This window comes from Pholcus phalangioides, unplaced genomic scaffold (assembly GCF_987345545.1).
Source record: "Pholcus phalangioides strain wild (caught in Gottingen) unplaced genomic scaffold, Ppha-v1.0 ptg000015l_1, whole genome shotgun sequence".
Lineage (NCBI taxonomy): Eukaryota > Metazoa > Arthropoda > Arachnida > Araneae > Pholcidae > Pholcus > Pholcus phalangioides.
The window spans coordinates 116,582,837-116,600,545 of NW_028301608.1; the positions used below are offsets into that span (position 1 = coordinate 116,582,837).

Here is a 17,709-nt window from a genome sequence, read left to right on the forward strand (position 1 = left end):
TCAAATGTTGCATATTTTAATGCAGACAATTAATCTTGTAGATAAATCACTTGTAGATAAATTTCTCGATAGACAGTCTGTTCTTTCTCAATTCTATAAACAATCTAGTTCAACTGTTACTGAAATCTCTTTGCAATTCTCTTGCTGATTCCCTCATTTTTCATGCCCTTCACAAATATAGAAACAAACCTGTGAATTCTCTCCACAAGAAATGAATTCAACTTACATTGTAAAGTTTCATAAATTGCTCGACTCTAATGAGCAGGGAAATTATTTTTATGTCTGTTGATTTTTTTTTTCTTATGTTATAATCTCATGATCTCTTGCATAGTTTTGGAGATGGGTCTTCAACCTTCCTTAATTTGTGAGTATTGTGTTATACCCTATATCAGGAAAAACAGCACACATGTGGCTACACTGATGTGGCTTTTGTTTATGAAAAAAACAAAGCAGTGTAAATGCTTATCAAGTGCAGCTTGGAGGTTGTCTATCAGTACCTCATAATAGGAAATTGTGCACAGTCAATAAGTACTCTGGAGATTGGGTGAGCACCGCATGAAAGATAACTTGGAGACAACTGCTTGCATTTTGCATTTGTACAAAGTGATTCATCATATAATTCACAAAAGCACAATAAACTGAGTAAATTTTTAAATATAAGTTTCTCAGTGAAGATTAGGTATAGAAACCTTTCAAATTGACATAATGAACTGGGACGTTGTGAAAGGCTCTTCTCTGAGAAAAAAAAATACAGCTTAGCCTATTGTGTGCAGTCAGTCTTGTTTGTACCAAGAATGCTTTCCAGTGATTCGAAAAATTATAATTGTTTTTTATTATCTGATTTTATTTGCCTTTCTATGTTCTCTGGTTTTATTGACGTGCTTAACAAACGATGATATGGTCACATACCGTCATTTTGCTGTTAATGCCACACATAATGGATACAACATTTCCAAAACATTTTTTCCCTCTTTGATTGGGTGATAAAAGTACTTGTAAATATTTGTTATTTATGAAAAAATTATATATAGTTTTTACAATAAAACAAATTATTTCTAAATTGGTTTTTTTCCTTTGTTTTTGCTAGCTCACACTGCATACACAATTGATTCTAAAATATATACATATTTTTCTTAGTTGGTAGCAAGATGAGTAAAACAACTGATATGACAGACCATGAGAAAAAGCAAACTGCCAAATTCTGAAAGTCTGTATCAGAAATAATGTGTCTAATTACGAACCAACAAAGAATCATTAGTCATCCGCAACATTGGTGACAAAAGGCAGCAGGGTCCAGACCCAATGTATTTTTATCACCATGCAGTAGATAACGAATTACGAACCAACAAGCTTTCTTTGCATACAAGCCATACACAGTCTCTAGCATATTAGACAAGTAGTGTTAATGTTAGTCTGTAAGGTATAGAGCTTTTCATGAAGACACATTTGCAGACACTGACACCATCAGACAGAAGACAGTGATTCGTATCAATTTGTTAACTAAAATAATATGAATAAAATAAAAATACGCTAAAATAATACACAACAGATACCTCTTGAGGGCATAAACTACTCATCAGTAATTTACCATTGTTTCTATCCCCAGCATAGGAGCATTGTTCTTATACTCATTAGCCACACTGTGAGGTCTTGGCCATCAAATCATCTACCACAGCTCATTCCTGAAAGGGCACTGCAATAAACTGCCTTGTTGAGAAATGCTAGGTTTGCTTTTAGTGAAATGTGGCATTAATGTGGTAGAAACTTTATTCTGTAAATTTCAATTTTTCGAAAGAGAAGCAATGGTAGATTATTTGATGCTATACAAAACAACTTTCGACATCTGTTATAATAACTGGTTGAATGTGCTTGTAATCTCAACAACCCATCCCCTGAAGCTTTTCGTTCCTGATACCACAACAAGAGCAGCAGAACTTGGTGCAAAAAATGCATTAATTATACATTCATTCATTGCTAATTTCTCAAATCTGTTAAAGATAAGTGACATAGCATAATTTGAAATTCAGAAAATGACAGGATAGGCACATATAGATTTCATGATGTAACAATTGTTAGATTCCATTAAAAAATATTCTGACAACTCTCCATGGGGGAAGAAATGGTCAATTGCATAGATGCCTTCCTCTACGAATAATGCAATCTATGTCATTAGCGTACGCAGCCCCCCCCCCCTCCCCGAGATTACAGTGCTATTTTGCAGCGAGGGATATAACCCTCCACTTCAGAAGAAAAAAAAATGATTCAAACTTCAAACCCCCTTCCTCACCGAAAAAATCATACGTACGTACGTCCGTGGGAAAGTGCCTCCGACCTACTAGAAATTGCATACGTTCACGTTTAATTTTGCTGGAGATTTCAGATAACAATATACGTAACATAACAGATTTCAATGATGCAGCAGTCAACCAGTGGAGAAAACCTGATTTTCGAGGAAATTCCAAGGCTACTGGGGGGTCATTGGAATAAATGCGCCTCAGAAATGAGATTGAAATTTCATATGCTACTCCACCCCCATTATGAAACTGTTTAAACGTAGTTTAAAGCGCGGCCGGAACTAAGGGGGCAACAGCCCCAGGTGTAAAAATTTAGGTGGTGGGGGGGAAGGGAAATTTTATAAAATCATCGAATTTTATACACATTGTGGAGGCGGGAAAGTCATGTTTGGCACCCCTCACAAAAATCCTGGTTTCCAGCATCAATTTTGAACATTTGCTTTGTTTCTTCCCCCCCCCCCCCCAAACAAACTTTTGGTTTCATTGACAAAGTCCACTGCGCGTCCTCATCGTAGTCAATAACGTTCGGATATTTCGGCGCAGAGCTGCCCTCGGTCAGCCGCGAAAGCAGAAGCGGTGGCTGCACGTTCGCCGTTATAGGAGGGGGCTTTAAATTGGGTGGTAAAGAGGAAAAATCCACAATTTTTTTAACAAATTCAATTTAACAGCACCCCTCTATAGATAAGATAGAACTTCTCGTTTAGGGAGATGTTGGGCCAAGCGATGGTTCGCACGGGTGAGACTTTTTTCTTGAGCAGCGCCAACCGCTCGCATTGACCAACTCGGGCACTTCCAGAAAAAACATCTGATTAAACTTTTCGAGATCAAGCATTCTGAATTGGTAGGCAGGCACATCCAGCCAATCAAGGCTGGTTTTTCTGAACCATTTCGTGTCAGCAGAAACGAGTAACTTTATCACGCTACGTGTTTGAGTTTTTCTAGCGTGGCGCATCATCTGTTCTGTCGTCTATATATCCCACTGAGCTATAAGGAAAGTTTCTCTGCAATTCATATTTTTGCCGTTTTGCACTATAAGAAAGGGAGACGGAAAGCTCCACGAAATGAGCGGCGCACTTCACTCTTCCAGAAGCAGTCAGCTAATCACGCCCGATGTATTGCGCCCTAGAAAAGTAGACGTTCCCTCTTTTCCTATGCCTATTGATGAGTGGGCGACGTGTTGCACTAAGCGATTTACGTCGCACGCGGCACAGAAAGCCTGCTCCTAGGAAAAGTTTTTCTACGGTACGCGCAGCGTGAAATCGCTGATTGGTTAAAAACCGGAAATTCAAGTTTTTTAACCAATCAGCGTTTTCACGCTGCCACTGAGCTATAAGTAAAGCCGGGTTTTCCTAGTTTCTATGATGCGCGCAGCGTTTTCGCGCTGCACCCGGCGCTGAAATTCTACTTCTACAAAAACCCGGCTTAAACTTTCCTTATTATACATAGCTCAGAGCTTGCTCCTAGGAAAACCCGGCTTTACTCTCGACAAAATATGGTCACATCAGTGATGTCGCGCTTCGCTACTTTTCTTTCCACGGTTATGATCTTTGACGAGTTAACCGTGGCGTTGCAGGAAGAACGTGCGCACTTTCGTCATACCTCTCCTTTCTCTGGTGACCGGCGCCGAAGGGTTTTAACGCGTAAAAAATCTCCCCGTAAATTAATCAAAATTAAACTTAATAAAAAGAAATGTTTACGTTCATAACAAAGAGCAGCGTTGGCTACATCAAGTCGTCACTGGCCCGAAATTGGTCGAGGACCTACAGGACAAAGGCTTTGGACGGCAAACAGGTAACGCGCACACGTGTGTGAGTCCGACCCTTTTGACTTATCATTAAAATAATTCGACATAATTATCAATTATTTTAGGCTGTACCATTAATTTTACTATGCATTTGATTTTTATATCGATCGGTGTTGGCCGAGTTTTTTGAAGCTGATGTAATCATTAATGTCTACACTAATTACATCATGTTCGCGAAAATGCTATTGTGCCCTATTTCATGATCAATTGTGTATTTTTCAGTGTGAAATAGCTTTAATGTATCGTTTCCTTTTCACTTTTCCAAAGATATCTCTCTCAATATACTGTATACTTAGTTTGAATAATAACTACTTGAGACTTGCCTACAGGTTTCAAGGAAAAAATGGCGATAAAGATTTCAATTGTTCTACATTGCATCATTTGTAAATTTAAGATCACAGTGATTTCCTTTATTCATTATGCAAGATTCTGATTAAGTAGCAATTATTGTGCCGTTTTGTGTAGATGGCTTTGATACCGTTTTTGAAAACGACCATTTAGAATGGGTGCACAACCTCTACCTGCCAAGGGGCAAGAAGAGATCCATCCAGCCCACAAAAGATGTTTGGTAGAAAAGTATCAATTGATGGTGTGATAAATGTCTTGGCTAACCGTAAAGATACAAAAAAATCTATCCGTAAGAGGTATCTCCAAAACATTGTTCAAGTTGTAAATTGTCGTTAAAAATATATCAAAAGGCATTTACAAGCAAAGACATTGTCGAAGGGGAGTAGTTAAGTTGCCAACTATTGATGGAAATTCACCAATGACAAATATTGTTGCTGCTGCAATTTCCATTGGATTAAAATGTAATTCACCAGAAAAGAAAAAAAAGAAACCATGTTTGACAAGTATGTGATATAAGTTTGTTTTAGAGAGGTTTCCGTATTATAAAGTTGTGCACAAAAAATGTATGCAGTGATTTGTTTCCATTGTTTTATGAACTCAAATTATTTTGAGAACATCGCCCTAACTATTATAAATCAATGAGTATTAAACATGCGTGCATATTTAGAATTTTTTCATGTTTGAAATTGAAAATTCACTTTTTGTTAAAATTTGATATAAAACATTCTCTTGAATAGCAATAGAATGAACAATTTGTCAAATGCGGAATTTTTTTTAATATGTAAAAGAAAAAATTTGGAAATTACTTTTCTTAAATCGTCACAATGAGATCAACGAGCAATAACGTTTGTGAAAGAAAGATTCTTCACCTCTCTCTGTAACATTTAAATTTTTCTTTTCTTTAGGCTCTGACCTGCGGTTTTGTGTTCAAATCCAAGACTTGTTTCTTGCAGCTACCGTCCATCACTGAAATTAAGAATAATTCAGCCTCTTTATCAATTATTCGCCTGAACTATATTAAATGGAAATTGAAGCCCTATTCACATCTGCAAATATTGCAATAGCATTGGGAGTTATAGGCAGTCCACAATTTTTTCCCCCTTGAAAAGGAAAGAAATGGGGACCAGTCATTGGTGAAAATTCTTGAAGTGGGTTCTAAACCCACTTTTCCAAGGGACCAAGCGCCATTTTAATTTATCTTCAATTCAGTTATCTCTTCAGTTTGGTAGTTGGTTCAAGTGCACACAGATGGAATCGCAGCCTATATGTCACTTGGTTCTATTTAGATAAAATCTCAACTCTTTTCAATAGTTCAGATGTCGGTATGTCTTAAAAATGGTGCTTGATTTATATATATATATATATATATAGAAGCCTTCCAAATATGCTTTCAGTTTCTTGTTAGACAATTTTCATCTCTGAGGTTTCTCGTACTTGAAAAAAGCATAAATTGTTCGCTAGACTTTTTCTGCTCCTTTCAAAACAGGTTTCCGCCTCATAAAGTATCCGTCTTAGGCAAGTTTCGCTGTATTTATATAATTAGTGGAACAGGTGCTGTATAATCCAGATCGCCAATGCCGGCGCTCTCGGTTATGCCGATCGGGCTCTCACTTGCTTTGCCGGGTTGTCATTATTCTAGATTGTTCCTCTGTAGCTTCCATTACCCATCCATTATAGATGGCGCTTAAAGCAGATAACAGAGTTTTTTCCCTTTGTGCAGTAGCGTTGTTGTCTTGGATTATTCCCGGTGCTATTACCTTTCGTTAGTTGTTTTTAACGTGTCTTTTCAAATGTTTGAATAGTCATTTAGTGTTTTTCGTTCCGAGCGTTAGGATTACATTTTCGTCAACCGATAAGGTTGTATCCTTTTTATTTATTTTTCTTATTAATATTCGTTATTTCATTTAATGTCCGTAATTTATTTAAAAGAATCTGGATACCCGGAAATAGTCCGGGTTTTAAATTTTTTTATACCTAGAATATGCTTATTTTTACAACATGCATGACCGTTGTTTATTTAAATATACTATTATATTTCATTTATGTTTCGTGATATTTTTCATATTTTAATGGGGTTTGTTTTCCATGCTGGCGATTTTTTTTTTTTGGCGTCCGCAGTGTCTAACGGGCCTGGCGACTTTTGGTCGGGTCGTTGGACATGTTTGGCGCAGAAAAAAAAGCAATCTTCCACTTCTGAAATTTCCCGTTGAGTCTGTGTATGTCTGAATTGGGCCGAATGGCAGCAACCCTAGCAGATAGTCTTATCGGGTCTGGCGATAACTAGTGGTGCACAGCTGATCCCAGTTGAGGATTAGAGTTAGGACCACAAAATAACTTATACTCATTGGGAAATGTACCTTATTTTAATGTGTATGTGGAACCTTTTTTTGCGAAAAATAGTGAGATGGGTGGTGAGATTTCTGTGGTTTCTTTTGCATGGATATACAGACCTGCCAACTCTCCGATTTTTCATCCTTCCTCCCGCTCTTCGGATTTGTTAAAATTTCTCCGGATTTTGGCGGAAAATTAGATTTTATGCGAGCTTTCGCATTGTCGTGCCGTCAATGATTACCGTCGTCGTTAAGGAAGACAGCCGTAAAAAAGTCTGTGACCGCATTTAAGCAACTGGCAAAGACTTCATTTTCGTAGCGTTTATCAGCAATCATTTATCAGGGGCATGACCGAAATTCCTGTATAATCGTTATTGTATTCCATTCACAGCTGTGCGTTAAACATGTTTTTTTCGTCGACAACTTTGTAATTTGAATTTTTTAAAATCGTTCCTTCCGATTAAACATCTTCAGAAAGAAAATATAAAACTTTAAGCTATATACAGCTAAATATAAAGCTTTTAAGAATTCATATACCCAAGATTATCAATCACCGATAGCATCCACGAAAGGAAACACTTATAATTTATGAACAGTATGTAGATGTGATTTCTCTATTCTGCATGGAAAGACTGACATGGTATTATATTCTTTTCAGGGGCAATGCAGAACCTGCCTTGGGGGGGGGAAAAGAATGTAACTTTTTCTTATGAACTTTTTTTTTGATTGAGTCTATGAGTGAGGGGGGGGGTACCCCCTCGGGAGAAGCTCTGGATTTCAAAAGTTGGCACGTCTGGATATAGTATAATATCATAGATAATAGTATCATAGGTGTTAATAAATTATTCAATTTCTTGTGATTTTCCCATAATCGACTCTGATTATGATAATAGGCTAGTTGATGTAGCTGATCGTGATATCAGATGAGGAATTTAATGGTTTCTATGATAGATAAAAAATACTTTTTGTCTATCTTGAAATTTCCTTCATTCTTAAATTTTGCAAAATAGCTTCGTAATTAAGTATACTGAAAGTAACTTGAGAAAAACCTTTATATATTATATGATTAATAATAACATTGAAAGAATTTTCAAACACACAGTAATCCATTGAGTTGAGCAAAAAATAATTAAATTGCAAAAGTTGGTTTTTTTTTAAATGTAAGAAATATTTACTGATTAATTAGTATGGGAATAGTGTTAATTACATTAATAACCATTTTATTTTAGTTAATTATTAGAAGTTTGAATGATTTTTCAGAAATTTCATTGTTTTTAATGTTAATACTATATAAAACAAAAAAAACTGGGTTTTTTTACCAACCCTGGTTGGTTATATTCTGGGTCAAGGAGACAAGTTGGTCACTAAATGGGATGGCAAATATGATTAGCGCCAGAAAGTAAAATATGCTGAAAACTTATGTTCATCCCAGGTTGGTGCTGCTGCAGAACAGTCTCGGGAAAAATTCAAAGAAAAGTAGAAACGCTATTGGGGGAATTTTCACAGCAGAAATATTTCCAATCAACTGAAGGCTCGTTACAGAACAATGCAAAACCTTCTGCTTTGCGATAACTAGCTAAATATATCTCCAAATCACTCTTGTGGATACAGGCACGTCTTAATGCATGGCATGGGCATAGCCTGGGATGGGGGCCTTGGCATGCATGAGATTTGGTACTATGCTTTTCAAGAGTACGTGCAGATTATTATGGAGGAACTTTTAGTTACGTTAAGGGGTCCCCACAACATCACTTTGCCGTGGAACCCAGGGTGGTCATAAGACGAGTCCAGACATTTTTGTGGGATCTTGGTTTTGTAAAAATTTCTTACTTTTGTAAAAAGGGTAGTTTCTTTTGTGAAAAATAAGTAATTTTGTGTGAAGCAATCTAACTTATCATAAAAGATGTAAAATGTCAAATTTTTGTTGTCTTGTTGATTTGTATTTTGTGAAGGGTCTGTTTCTCAGAGCAGACCCAAATTGTGGCTGGACAGACCCCTGGACTCTGAATAGAACAGTTATTCTATGAAAAATACTTCAGTTCTGAAATGAAAGTATCTTGTCTTTTTTTCCAGGTATGTCAAATCAAATTCAAAGTTTTAAATTTTATTTTTATGTAGTCATTCAAATTTATTTTGTATTCATTTCCCAGGTCTTGCGATTGTATCGACAAAATGTCATTCAACAAAGATATAAGTGAGTGGAATTTTTCTATTTCCTTAACTGTAGGTATTTGTAGTCATGGTTTCAATTGTGCATTTTTGAATTTCATCCTTGTCGATAAAAAAACATCCTTTGTTGATCAATTCTTTTATAGATCCGATGGTGTTAAAGGTACAGTCATCGGAATTGACTTGGGAACAACGAATTCCTGTGTTGCTGTCATGGAAGGCAAGACGCCAAAAGTGATTGAAAACTCTGAAGGTGCCAGAACAACTCCGTCTGTAGTTGCATTCACAGCAGATAGCGAAAGGCTTGTTGGTGTGCCGGCTAAAAGACAAGCTGTGACAAATGCGGCAAACACGTTATCTGCCACCAAGAGGTTGATAGGAAGGAAATTCGAAGATGCTGAAGTTCAGAAGGACATGTAGGTGAATTTTTTTTTTCTTAAAAGGCTCCATTTCCCTTCACACCCCCTCCCCTTCCCAGAGCAGAAACTACAATGGTGATTTTTGTTATTGAAAACTTCCCATGGGTGACTTAGCTGGAATTAACCAATCATTTACTCTGCAATTGTTATTATACATTCTAAATTTTGTTTTGTCCTTGTCGATTCATGTGATACAGCTATGGCATGTTTTTAGGGGAGAATTATTTGGGAATGAGAATTTTTTTCTTGCCACTCAAGCTTGTGCAATGATGATTAATTTTTCGTCTCTGAACCATAAAAATTGAGGAAAACAAGGTCTGAGCACACATATTTAGAATACAATTTATATTTTGGTTTATTTTTTTAGAAATTCACCACAAATTTGCTAAACTGTTCAAGGGTGTGATAAATAATTGCAATGAAGTCGCAATTTGCTTGTAGGATTTGTGATGTAGATATTAAATCGGGGCTGGACGAGTAGCCAAAAAATTTTACCGAAAGAAAAACGTCCAAAATATAATTCCTCCTTTAACTTTTTCCAGTCAGTCACTCTCATATTGGCATATATACTGCTACATATTAATTGGACATTGAGTTTCTCTCAACCTGCAATTTAGTAATTACACAAAGGAAATTTTAGGTAGCAATATCAATATTTTAGTCATTATGATGATCTGGCGCTTGTCCAGTAATGTACACACTACATATCCACTCCTTTGTGAGTTACAATGTTTTTCTGAATTTCAAATTGTGCCGTGATGTTTGATTTTTCGTCTCTTAATGCAGTTGTTGAAAAACATATCTGAGCACGAAGTTTATATTGAAGAATACGGGACTAAAACACTGCCTTGATATTTAAGGTGCAGCGATAGTTCTGGGGTTTTTTAAAGACTTGGTTTGTAATCAGTTTAATATTTATTTAGTTAAATTTGTGGAAACAACTTTTCTTCCTTTGGTTCAAAATCAAGTCTAATTTTCAGTTGGTAGTTCAAATCGGTGAATTAGCTTTTAAAAGTTCATTAATATAATATGTGGCAATGATTTTTTTTTTTCAATAATTTTAATGATTCAACTTTTACAGCTAAAATCTCTTGTAACAGTGGGAGCAGTTTGATTCATGACAAGATAAATAAATCCTTTAACAAAAGTTGCAAGTCTTCCGAATTTCAGCTTCATCTCCCAACCTCCCAAAAAGTTCTTAAATCTCCCGGATTTTTACGAAAATCACAAAAAATCCCTAATTGTCCTTCAAAATTCCCTACTTCGTTTAAAAGGACCCCCCCCCCCCCCCCCGCTTTTGAGAACAATCCCTAAGTAATTTGCCTCTTGTTTTTTTGGAATGCCATCACACGTCGTAAATGGGGAAATAATAGGAAATTCCTTTTTTAAAGGAAGTTTTACAAATTTGCTTATTCCCTTATGCAGGGTTGGTAAAAAAAACCCTGTTTTTTTTGTTTTATATAGTATTAACATTAAAAACAATGAAATTTCTGAAAAATCATTCAAGCTTCTAATAATTAACTAAAATAAAATGGTTATTAATGTAATTAACACTATTCCCATACTAATTAATCAATATTTCTTACATTTTAACAAAAACCAACTTCTGCAATTTATTTTTGCTTAACTCAATGGATTACTGTTTTTGAAAATTCTTTTAATATTATTAATCATATAATATATAAAGGTTTTTCTCCAGTTACTTCCAGTATACTTAATTAGGAAGCTATTTTGCAAAAAGTAATAAAAATTAGGTGAATATAATGTATTTAATGAAGCATAAATAATGCAGATTAATTAGCAATGATTTACGATGTACAGGGGGGTTATAACTGAGGTTCTGATTTCGAAACACTGTAAAAAAAGAATGATTGTCAGAATGACTTGAAAATTGACATGAATATTCCTGAAAAAATTATTAATGACATCATCCAACATGTGGGAAATTTGCTCGCAGAATGGAAACGATAACCAGTCATGGCAAAATACCTTAATTGTTGCATTTCACGATTTCATAATTCATGGAAACATCACAAAATGAAGTAATTGAATAACTAATTAAATAACTACAACTTACTTAAGAAATGTTAAATATGTTGTCCACCACGTGTTCTGGCTATGAGATTGAAAACACAAATTCTTGTTCAACAACAGAATTGGTGTATGCCATGGTCATAATGTGGATGTGCTTGTAATTCAGCTTTATTAAACCAAATGTGCCCCCCCCCCCTCCGTTAATATTCCTGAGGAACTTCTAACATATAGGAAATGTGCTGGAGATAGCAATACACCAAAGTTTGCAATCTGACCACTGTTTATAACATTTTGAGGTACCCCCACAGCCAGAAGTTGCAAGGGTTAAGGTGCATCCTGTCAAAATGGGTCTTCAGCAGCTGCTTTGCTGGTATTGCAATGTGCATCTTGATAGAAGTGCTATCCACACACTGATGCTGTGGAAGTGCCGAAATGATGTGGTTGCACACAATAGATTATACTGCTGGCCAAGTACAGCATCATCTGCTTGCACATTTTGCACTTTTTTCTTTTGCGAAAGAAACTTCTATTGCTTCAGGAGTATCCATGCAAATTTTCAAGTCATTCTGATCAGTACTTTTTGTATAGTTTTGGGGAATCAAAACTTAAATTATAATCACCCTGTATATAGCTGATTATTTTTCATAAATCTGTTACTACTTTACAGTAGAACCTTGATTAACTGGGCTTAACAGTGTGTGTGTGAAAGTATAAAAAAAACAACTATTGAATATTAAGACTTGGAGATATACAGTAGGAGATGTGCTACTTCTTATGGGAAAGAAACTGAAAATGTAAGTGAGGTAATGTAACTACTAGTACACTAGTCTTTGTCCTTTAAGAACAGCTGGTGTCTTTTGGATTATAGGACCACCTACCCCTAGCATGATGGTGTCACGACTGTAGCTGCTTCTTTGTGAAGGTGTGAAGGAAAAAAACCCCTGAGATAAATACACCACTGCATTTAGATGTGTGATGCACTCCTTATTCATGAATTTGCTAAAGATAGACAATCAGAATGTAGCCAAAGTTTAGAAAATGTTGTAAGAATGAGAAATTTTGGCTTTTGTATATAACTTTAAATGACTAAGATACTTCATATGAAAAATATATATATATATTCTGGCCACTTTTATAAGACTTTTTGAAAAAAACCACTTATAAAATCTTATGTCATTTAAATATATACCATCAGAATGTACCCCAAGGATATAAAATGTGGTAAAAATGAAACATTTTGGCTAATAATGAACCAATGTGATATTTTTCAAGGAAAAAAGATATTTAGGCAACTTTTATTTGATTTTTTGAAAAAAACCAGCGTAGTTTAAACCAAACAACCCTGCCCCGATGAATTTCATTTCATCAAATGTTCCAGAGAAAAGCAGACGTTTTCTTTTTCTGCAAGTTGTGTTACAAACACAAACATCAGTCATGGTGGAAAGACATCACCACCCATGTTAAATCAAAAAAACATCAAGTTTCACGAAAGGTCAGTGTTTTTAAAAAAAATAATTTTCTTCATCTTCTGATGATTTTGGGGTGATTTGCGCGGAATGTTTGTTCACATCGTTTCTGATTGAACACAATATTTTTTTTAGATCACCTTTGAAGTTTTTCTAATTTCATTTGTTTTTTGCGTTTGGATTTTATTCCCAAGAATTTAACTTCCATGTGTGTAAAATCCCTATTTTATTTGACTTCAATTTTTAAGTAGGGATTTTATTCCCTATGCTTCAACTTTTATGTGTAAAAATCCCTTTTGTATTTATTAGGGAGTGGTTTTAGTATAAAATATACGGGTCCGCGTGAAAATCTCCGTAATTTCCATTTTTAAAAGTTGGCAGCTATGCTTTGAGGAAGAAAATACTTTTTGCAAAACTGATTTAAATAGTCTTTATCATTTATTATGCCATTTTTTGCCTGTAAATAATGCAACTAGTCACCTTATTTACAAAATAAAATAATGCATTTTCTTGTAAATTCCACAAAGCCAGTTTGCAATGAACTTCTTGAGTTAGGTGACATCATGACACAAAGGGATATTTCAAAGAATGATAACCTTATCGATTTTTCTTTGCATCTGTAAAGAAAAAGTGCTGCCAAAACATAGTAGTCGAGAGAGAATTGAAACTCTTGTGTGTGTATGAAAAGCCAAGTTTAAGGGGCTTGTGACAGTGGTTTTCGAACACATATCTCATAACTTTGTCATCATAAATACACTAATACGTTCACCAAGCATGACACCTTTGGACATATACCAATTTGTTAGAAATTCTGCAGACGAATCTACAGTGAAACCCCTTTTAACGAACAACCCCTCATATATGGTTGCCTTTCTTTTATGGCCAAATAATAATTCCTTATTGTATTATAAAAGTATGCAGTTCAAACCCCTGGTTAATGGTCATCCCTCTTTTACAAATGGATTTTTTGTCTCGTCGGTGACTGCAATAGAAAAGTTTTACTGTATGCACAAGGGGTATAGCAATAATTTATTACAAAGTTAATGCAATTTACAACTCTAATGTGTGATGATCAGGTTTTTCTTCATTATATATCAAAATTAAAAGCAAAAACTTAATATGAATATCTAATGTAATATATTCAGGGAATGAGGTTGTATTGACTTACGTGTATTCAGGAATATATTTTTTTTAATCCTTTCAGTAAGACTGTTCCATACAAGATAGTGAGAGCTTCAAATGGTGATGCATGGTTGGAAGCACATGGGAAAATGTATTCTCCGAGTCAAATAGGAGCCTTTGTCCTGACAAAAATGAAAGAAACCGCAGGTTTGTGCAGACAATTTACTCGTTTAATCAAAAATAATTATGTGAAAAGGTTAAAAAAATTATCTGCAATTAATTTTTACTTTGCTCCTAAGAAATTTGGCTGGCTTGAATTATGTTTTGAAAGGTGGCTTTCCAGTTTTTTAAGAGCGATGATGACATTGGGTGATAGGCACCTGTTCAAGTATTAAATATAAGTATGTATGGTGTGTGTGCATGGTTAAATATATTTAGTGTTTTATATATTTTAAGCGAGCCAGAGATTGTGTGAATGTTTTCATATTGAAAATTCAATGGTTCACTTTCTCGAGTATCCCGAGGTATTATGGTTTGTATCAGATAAGTATCAAGGGTTTCTTACAACAGCGTGCCTTTTACACCCAGGTGTATGATTAATATCTACATTAATGTCTGAGCTCGGCTCATTTAAAGAAAAAAAAATGTGTTGAATATTAAATTGGATGAAACTAAAGCTTATTTCAAGCTAATTTCATAAAAATTAATTTCGGTTATGGTTCAGTGTATGCATTCGTGCCACACAATAACCTAACGCTAAAGATGTGATTACATGTCTGTCGTCAATAACTGCCACTGCATTTAACATGTTTGAGAAATTATTTATGTGGTAGTTATACAGTTATAGTAGTATTCGTTCTTGATTTTTGAAAGGAAATTTTCCTTTCAAACTGTACATTTGTCAAGCTCTACATGCTGAAGAGACTACATTTTCTGTCGAAGTTTGGACATACATGTCGTATCTTGAAGGACAAAAAATGGAATTTTGCAGAACATTTCAGAGTTATGTGTATCTGTCATGTCTTGAATGATTCCTAAACTAAAATTGGAAATGTGAGCAGACATCTGTTTTATGTGCAGTTATGTCTAGACATTGTCAATAACAATGATCAAATACAGTGTTAATACATTGGTACTAACTTCCCCAGTAAAGTTGTTTTTCAAAGTTACTTGCATTATTAGAAACTTTCGTGTTTTATGAAGATCTTTTTTCCCCTCTTATGTTATTACTCGTTAAAAATCTTTAACATTGTATGAAAAAAAATTTGAAATTGGTTTTTTCACATGTAATCTTTTGTAAGTATGCCTGTGTATAAAATACACTGGAATCTTGCAGAATATTGCAGATGTTCGTATCTGTTATATCTTGAACGATTCCTAAATTAAATTCTGGAAATGCAAGCAGGAACTTCCGTTATTTTTGTGGTTATGTTTTTACTTTGTTTCCAACAATATTTTGTTATGAATTTGTAAAATGTATAAATGCACCAAATTCAAAATCAAACATCCATCCATACCGGGCAAAAAAACATGAAAAAAGGATTTGACAAAAGCAAATAAGGCTAGAAAGGGAAAGTCTATATTGTCAGAAGATGGAAAATAAGATACAATATATGAACTCTCATAATTTTTTTTTTTTTGCTCCAGTTACAAATTTTACTCCATCGAAAATACACTTGATATGAAATAGGGTTTAACTGTCAGATGGACATTGGCTATGGCTTTTTGTCCATTGAATCCTGTTTTTTGTGAAATGTTGTAACTCAAAAGGGTTGCAATCTTATTATTACTGAATTTTTGTTTATCTGAGACTAATAAATTGCTGCGTTGTCAGGAGTCTCATTTAATTGCATTCTTGGTTCTCTCCATTTAAATCTATCATGGTGGTAATTTTGTGAACCAAATCTTCATTCATCAATAAATATGAGCACAGTCATATCCTTGAACAATATTTTTTGCATTGGGTCTAATTAAGTACACATGCCTGACAAAATCATTTGCAGTTCCATCTTAAGATCTATTTTTCAAAAATTTATACAAGAAAACCTATCAATTTTTTTAGGGATGCTTATATAAAACAGATGCCACTGTACTCTAATTTACATATTTGAAAAATCTGGGTGTCCTTTTTGAGTGAAAGTGGGTCCTTCTGGGAAAAAAATTTTCTTGAAAAAAATTGTCTCCATAATTCACTGGTATATCTGAATTTCCTTCCTGCATGCCCCAGGTCTTTGGTCACCGGCTTATATTTCTTCGTTGAGACTGAGCGGTGGGCTATGTTCTGTGCAGAAAAAAATATCTGAATCAATTAATTCATTTCTAAAAACATGTTCTTTCCAAAGATTTCATTTACTTTTATTGCTTACGTGTAGGAAAAACTTGCAAAGAAACTCATTAGCTCTGAGAATTTAATGTATGGAATTCTGCACATTTAATATAAATCTAAAACATATCCGCTTATAACGTTCCTCCCATTTAGAATGTTTTCCCACTTAGTACAACTTATTTTCATGGTCCTAACAATAAGTAATTCTCAAAGATTTCCCATTTAAAATGTTTTCCTATTTATTACTTTTTTTGACAGTTTTTGAAAAACTTTATAAACAGGATCCACTTTAACAGTTGGATGCACACATTTATATATTTACTAATAAATCAATCTATAAATTCCCTTCTGATTGATTTTCCATTTCGATAAAAAAATCTTAGCATTTTCAATATCTTCATCAAATTTAAAGCAAATAATATTCTCGCTCCTCAGACACTTCTGATTCAATATTCATTCTTTGGTTTTCCTGGTAAAATAATTTTATTTTCCTTCGCTGATGTTCCACCACTCTGATCTGTCATCATTTAACTGCCACATATTTTCACACCTGAATATGGGAGCTATGTCAGATTGGTGTTGAAGAAACTTAAGTGTGCTTATGTATGTGGTGCCATCTATCTAGCCCTGCAACTAGATATTTTCTCAAACAGGGCAAGCATATATTTTGCCACACCCATGAAATATAAAAGAATGAAGCAGTTATAAAGGGTGAATTTGATGCCCCCCTTCTACTCCAGAGCCCAGGACACTAGACTCGCCTGTCCCTCCCACCTCCTTGTTGCATCCCTGCATCTATCCTTCAAACTGGCAATGCATGCATTTGAAGTTTAATGTATACATATTTGTGTTGTAGGTCTGTGTGATCGCCGTGGCAACCAGAAGTTTTTTTCAAAGGAATAGCCAACTCAAAATTTGAAAACCTTAGAAAATCACATTTTTAACCTATTACCATTGTGCAATCGCGGTTTCCAAACCTGGATTTTCAACAAAAGCGAAATTGTGGACGGGGGTATAAGGGGCCTCTTCCTTGCCCCCCACCCCCGAAGATAAATATTAAAAATGTTTTTGTAGAGAATTAAAATATTGTATTTTATTTATAGTCTGTTAATTTAAAATCGTTTTCGAGTGTTAGTGATCCAAACTTTCTGTGAAGAATTAGATCCTTGTCCAACAGTCTATTTTGCATACACTCGTGATTTTTGCAATCCGAAACTGTAACTACCACATAGCAGCTAGATGACAAAACGGGATACTCAAGGTAGAGTTTTTACAGATTCGTTTTTTTTTTTTTTTTCACGATCTTGGGAAAGTTTTACAATTTTAACTGCCGTTCCGATCCTTTGCGCATTTTTTTTTTGAAACTGTAATCTCAATATTGTAGGAACAAGGCGAAT

General features: G+C 34.8%; 1 protein-coding gene across 2 annotated transcripts in view; it reads left to right on the plus strand.

Annotated features, from left to right (window-relative positions):
- Positions 1 to 3,843: 3,843 nt before the first annotated feature.
- The window catches only part of Hsc70-5 (Heat shock protein 70 cognate 5), a 44,323-nt gene continuing 30,457 nt past the window's right edge, over positions 3,844 to 17,709 (plus strand). The window contains exons 1-4 of one of the 2 annotated variants that reach the window (XM_089245277.1): positions 3,844 to 4,100; positions 8,927 to 8,970; positions 9,092 to 9,361; positions 14,069 to 14,193. In XM_089245277.1, the coding sequence (XP_089101403.1) occupies positions 3,984 to 4,100; positions 8,927 to 8,970; positions 9,092 to 9,361; positions 14,069 to 14,193 (556 nt within the window). In that variant the 5' untranslated portion in view covers positions 3,844 to 3,983. The remainder of the gene's footprint in view (positions 4,101 to 8,926; positions 8,971 to 9,091; positions 9,362 to 14,068; positions 14,194 to 17,709) is intronic. The other variant, XM_089245278.1, reaches the window with a different exon arrangement.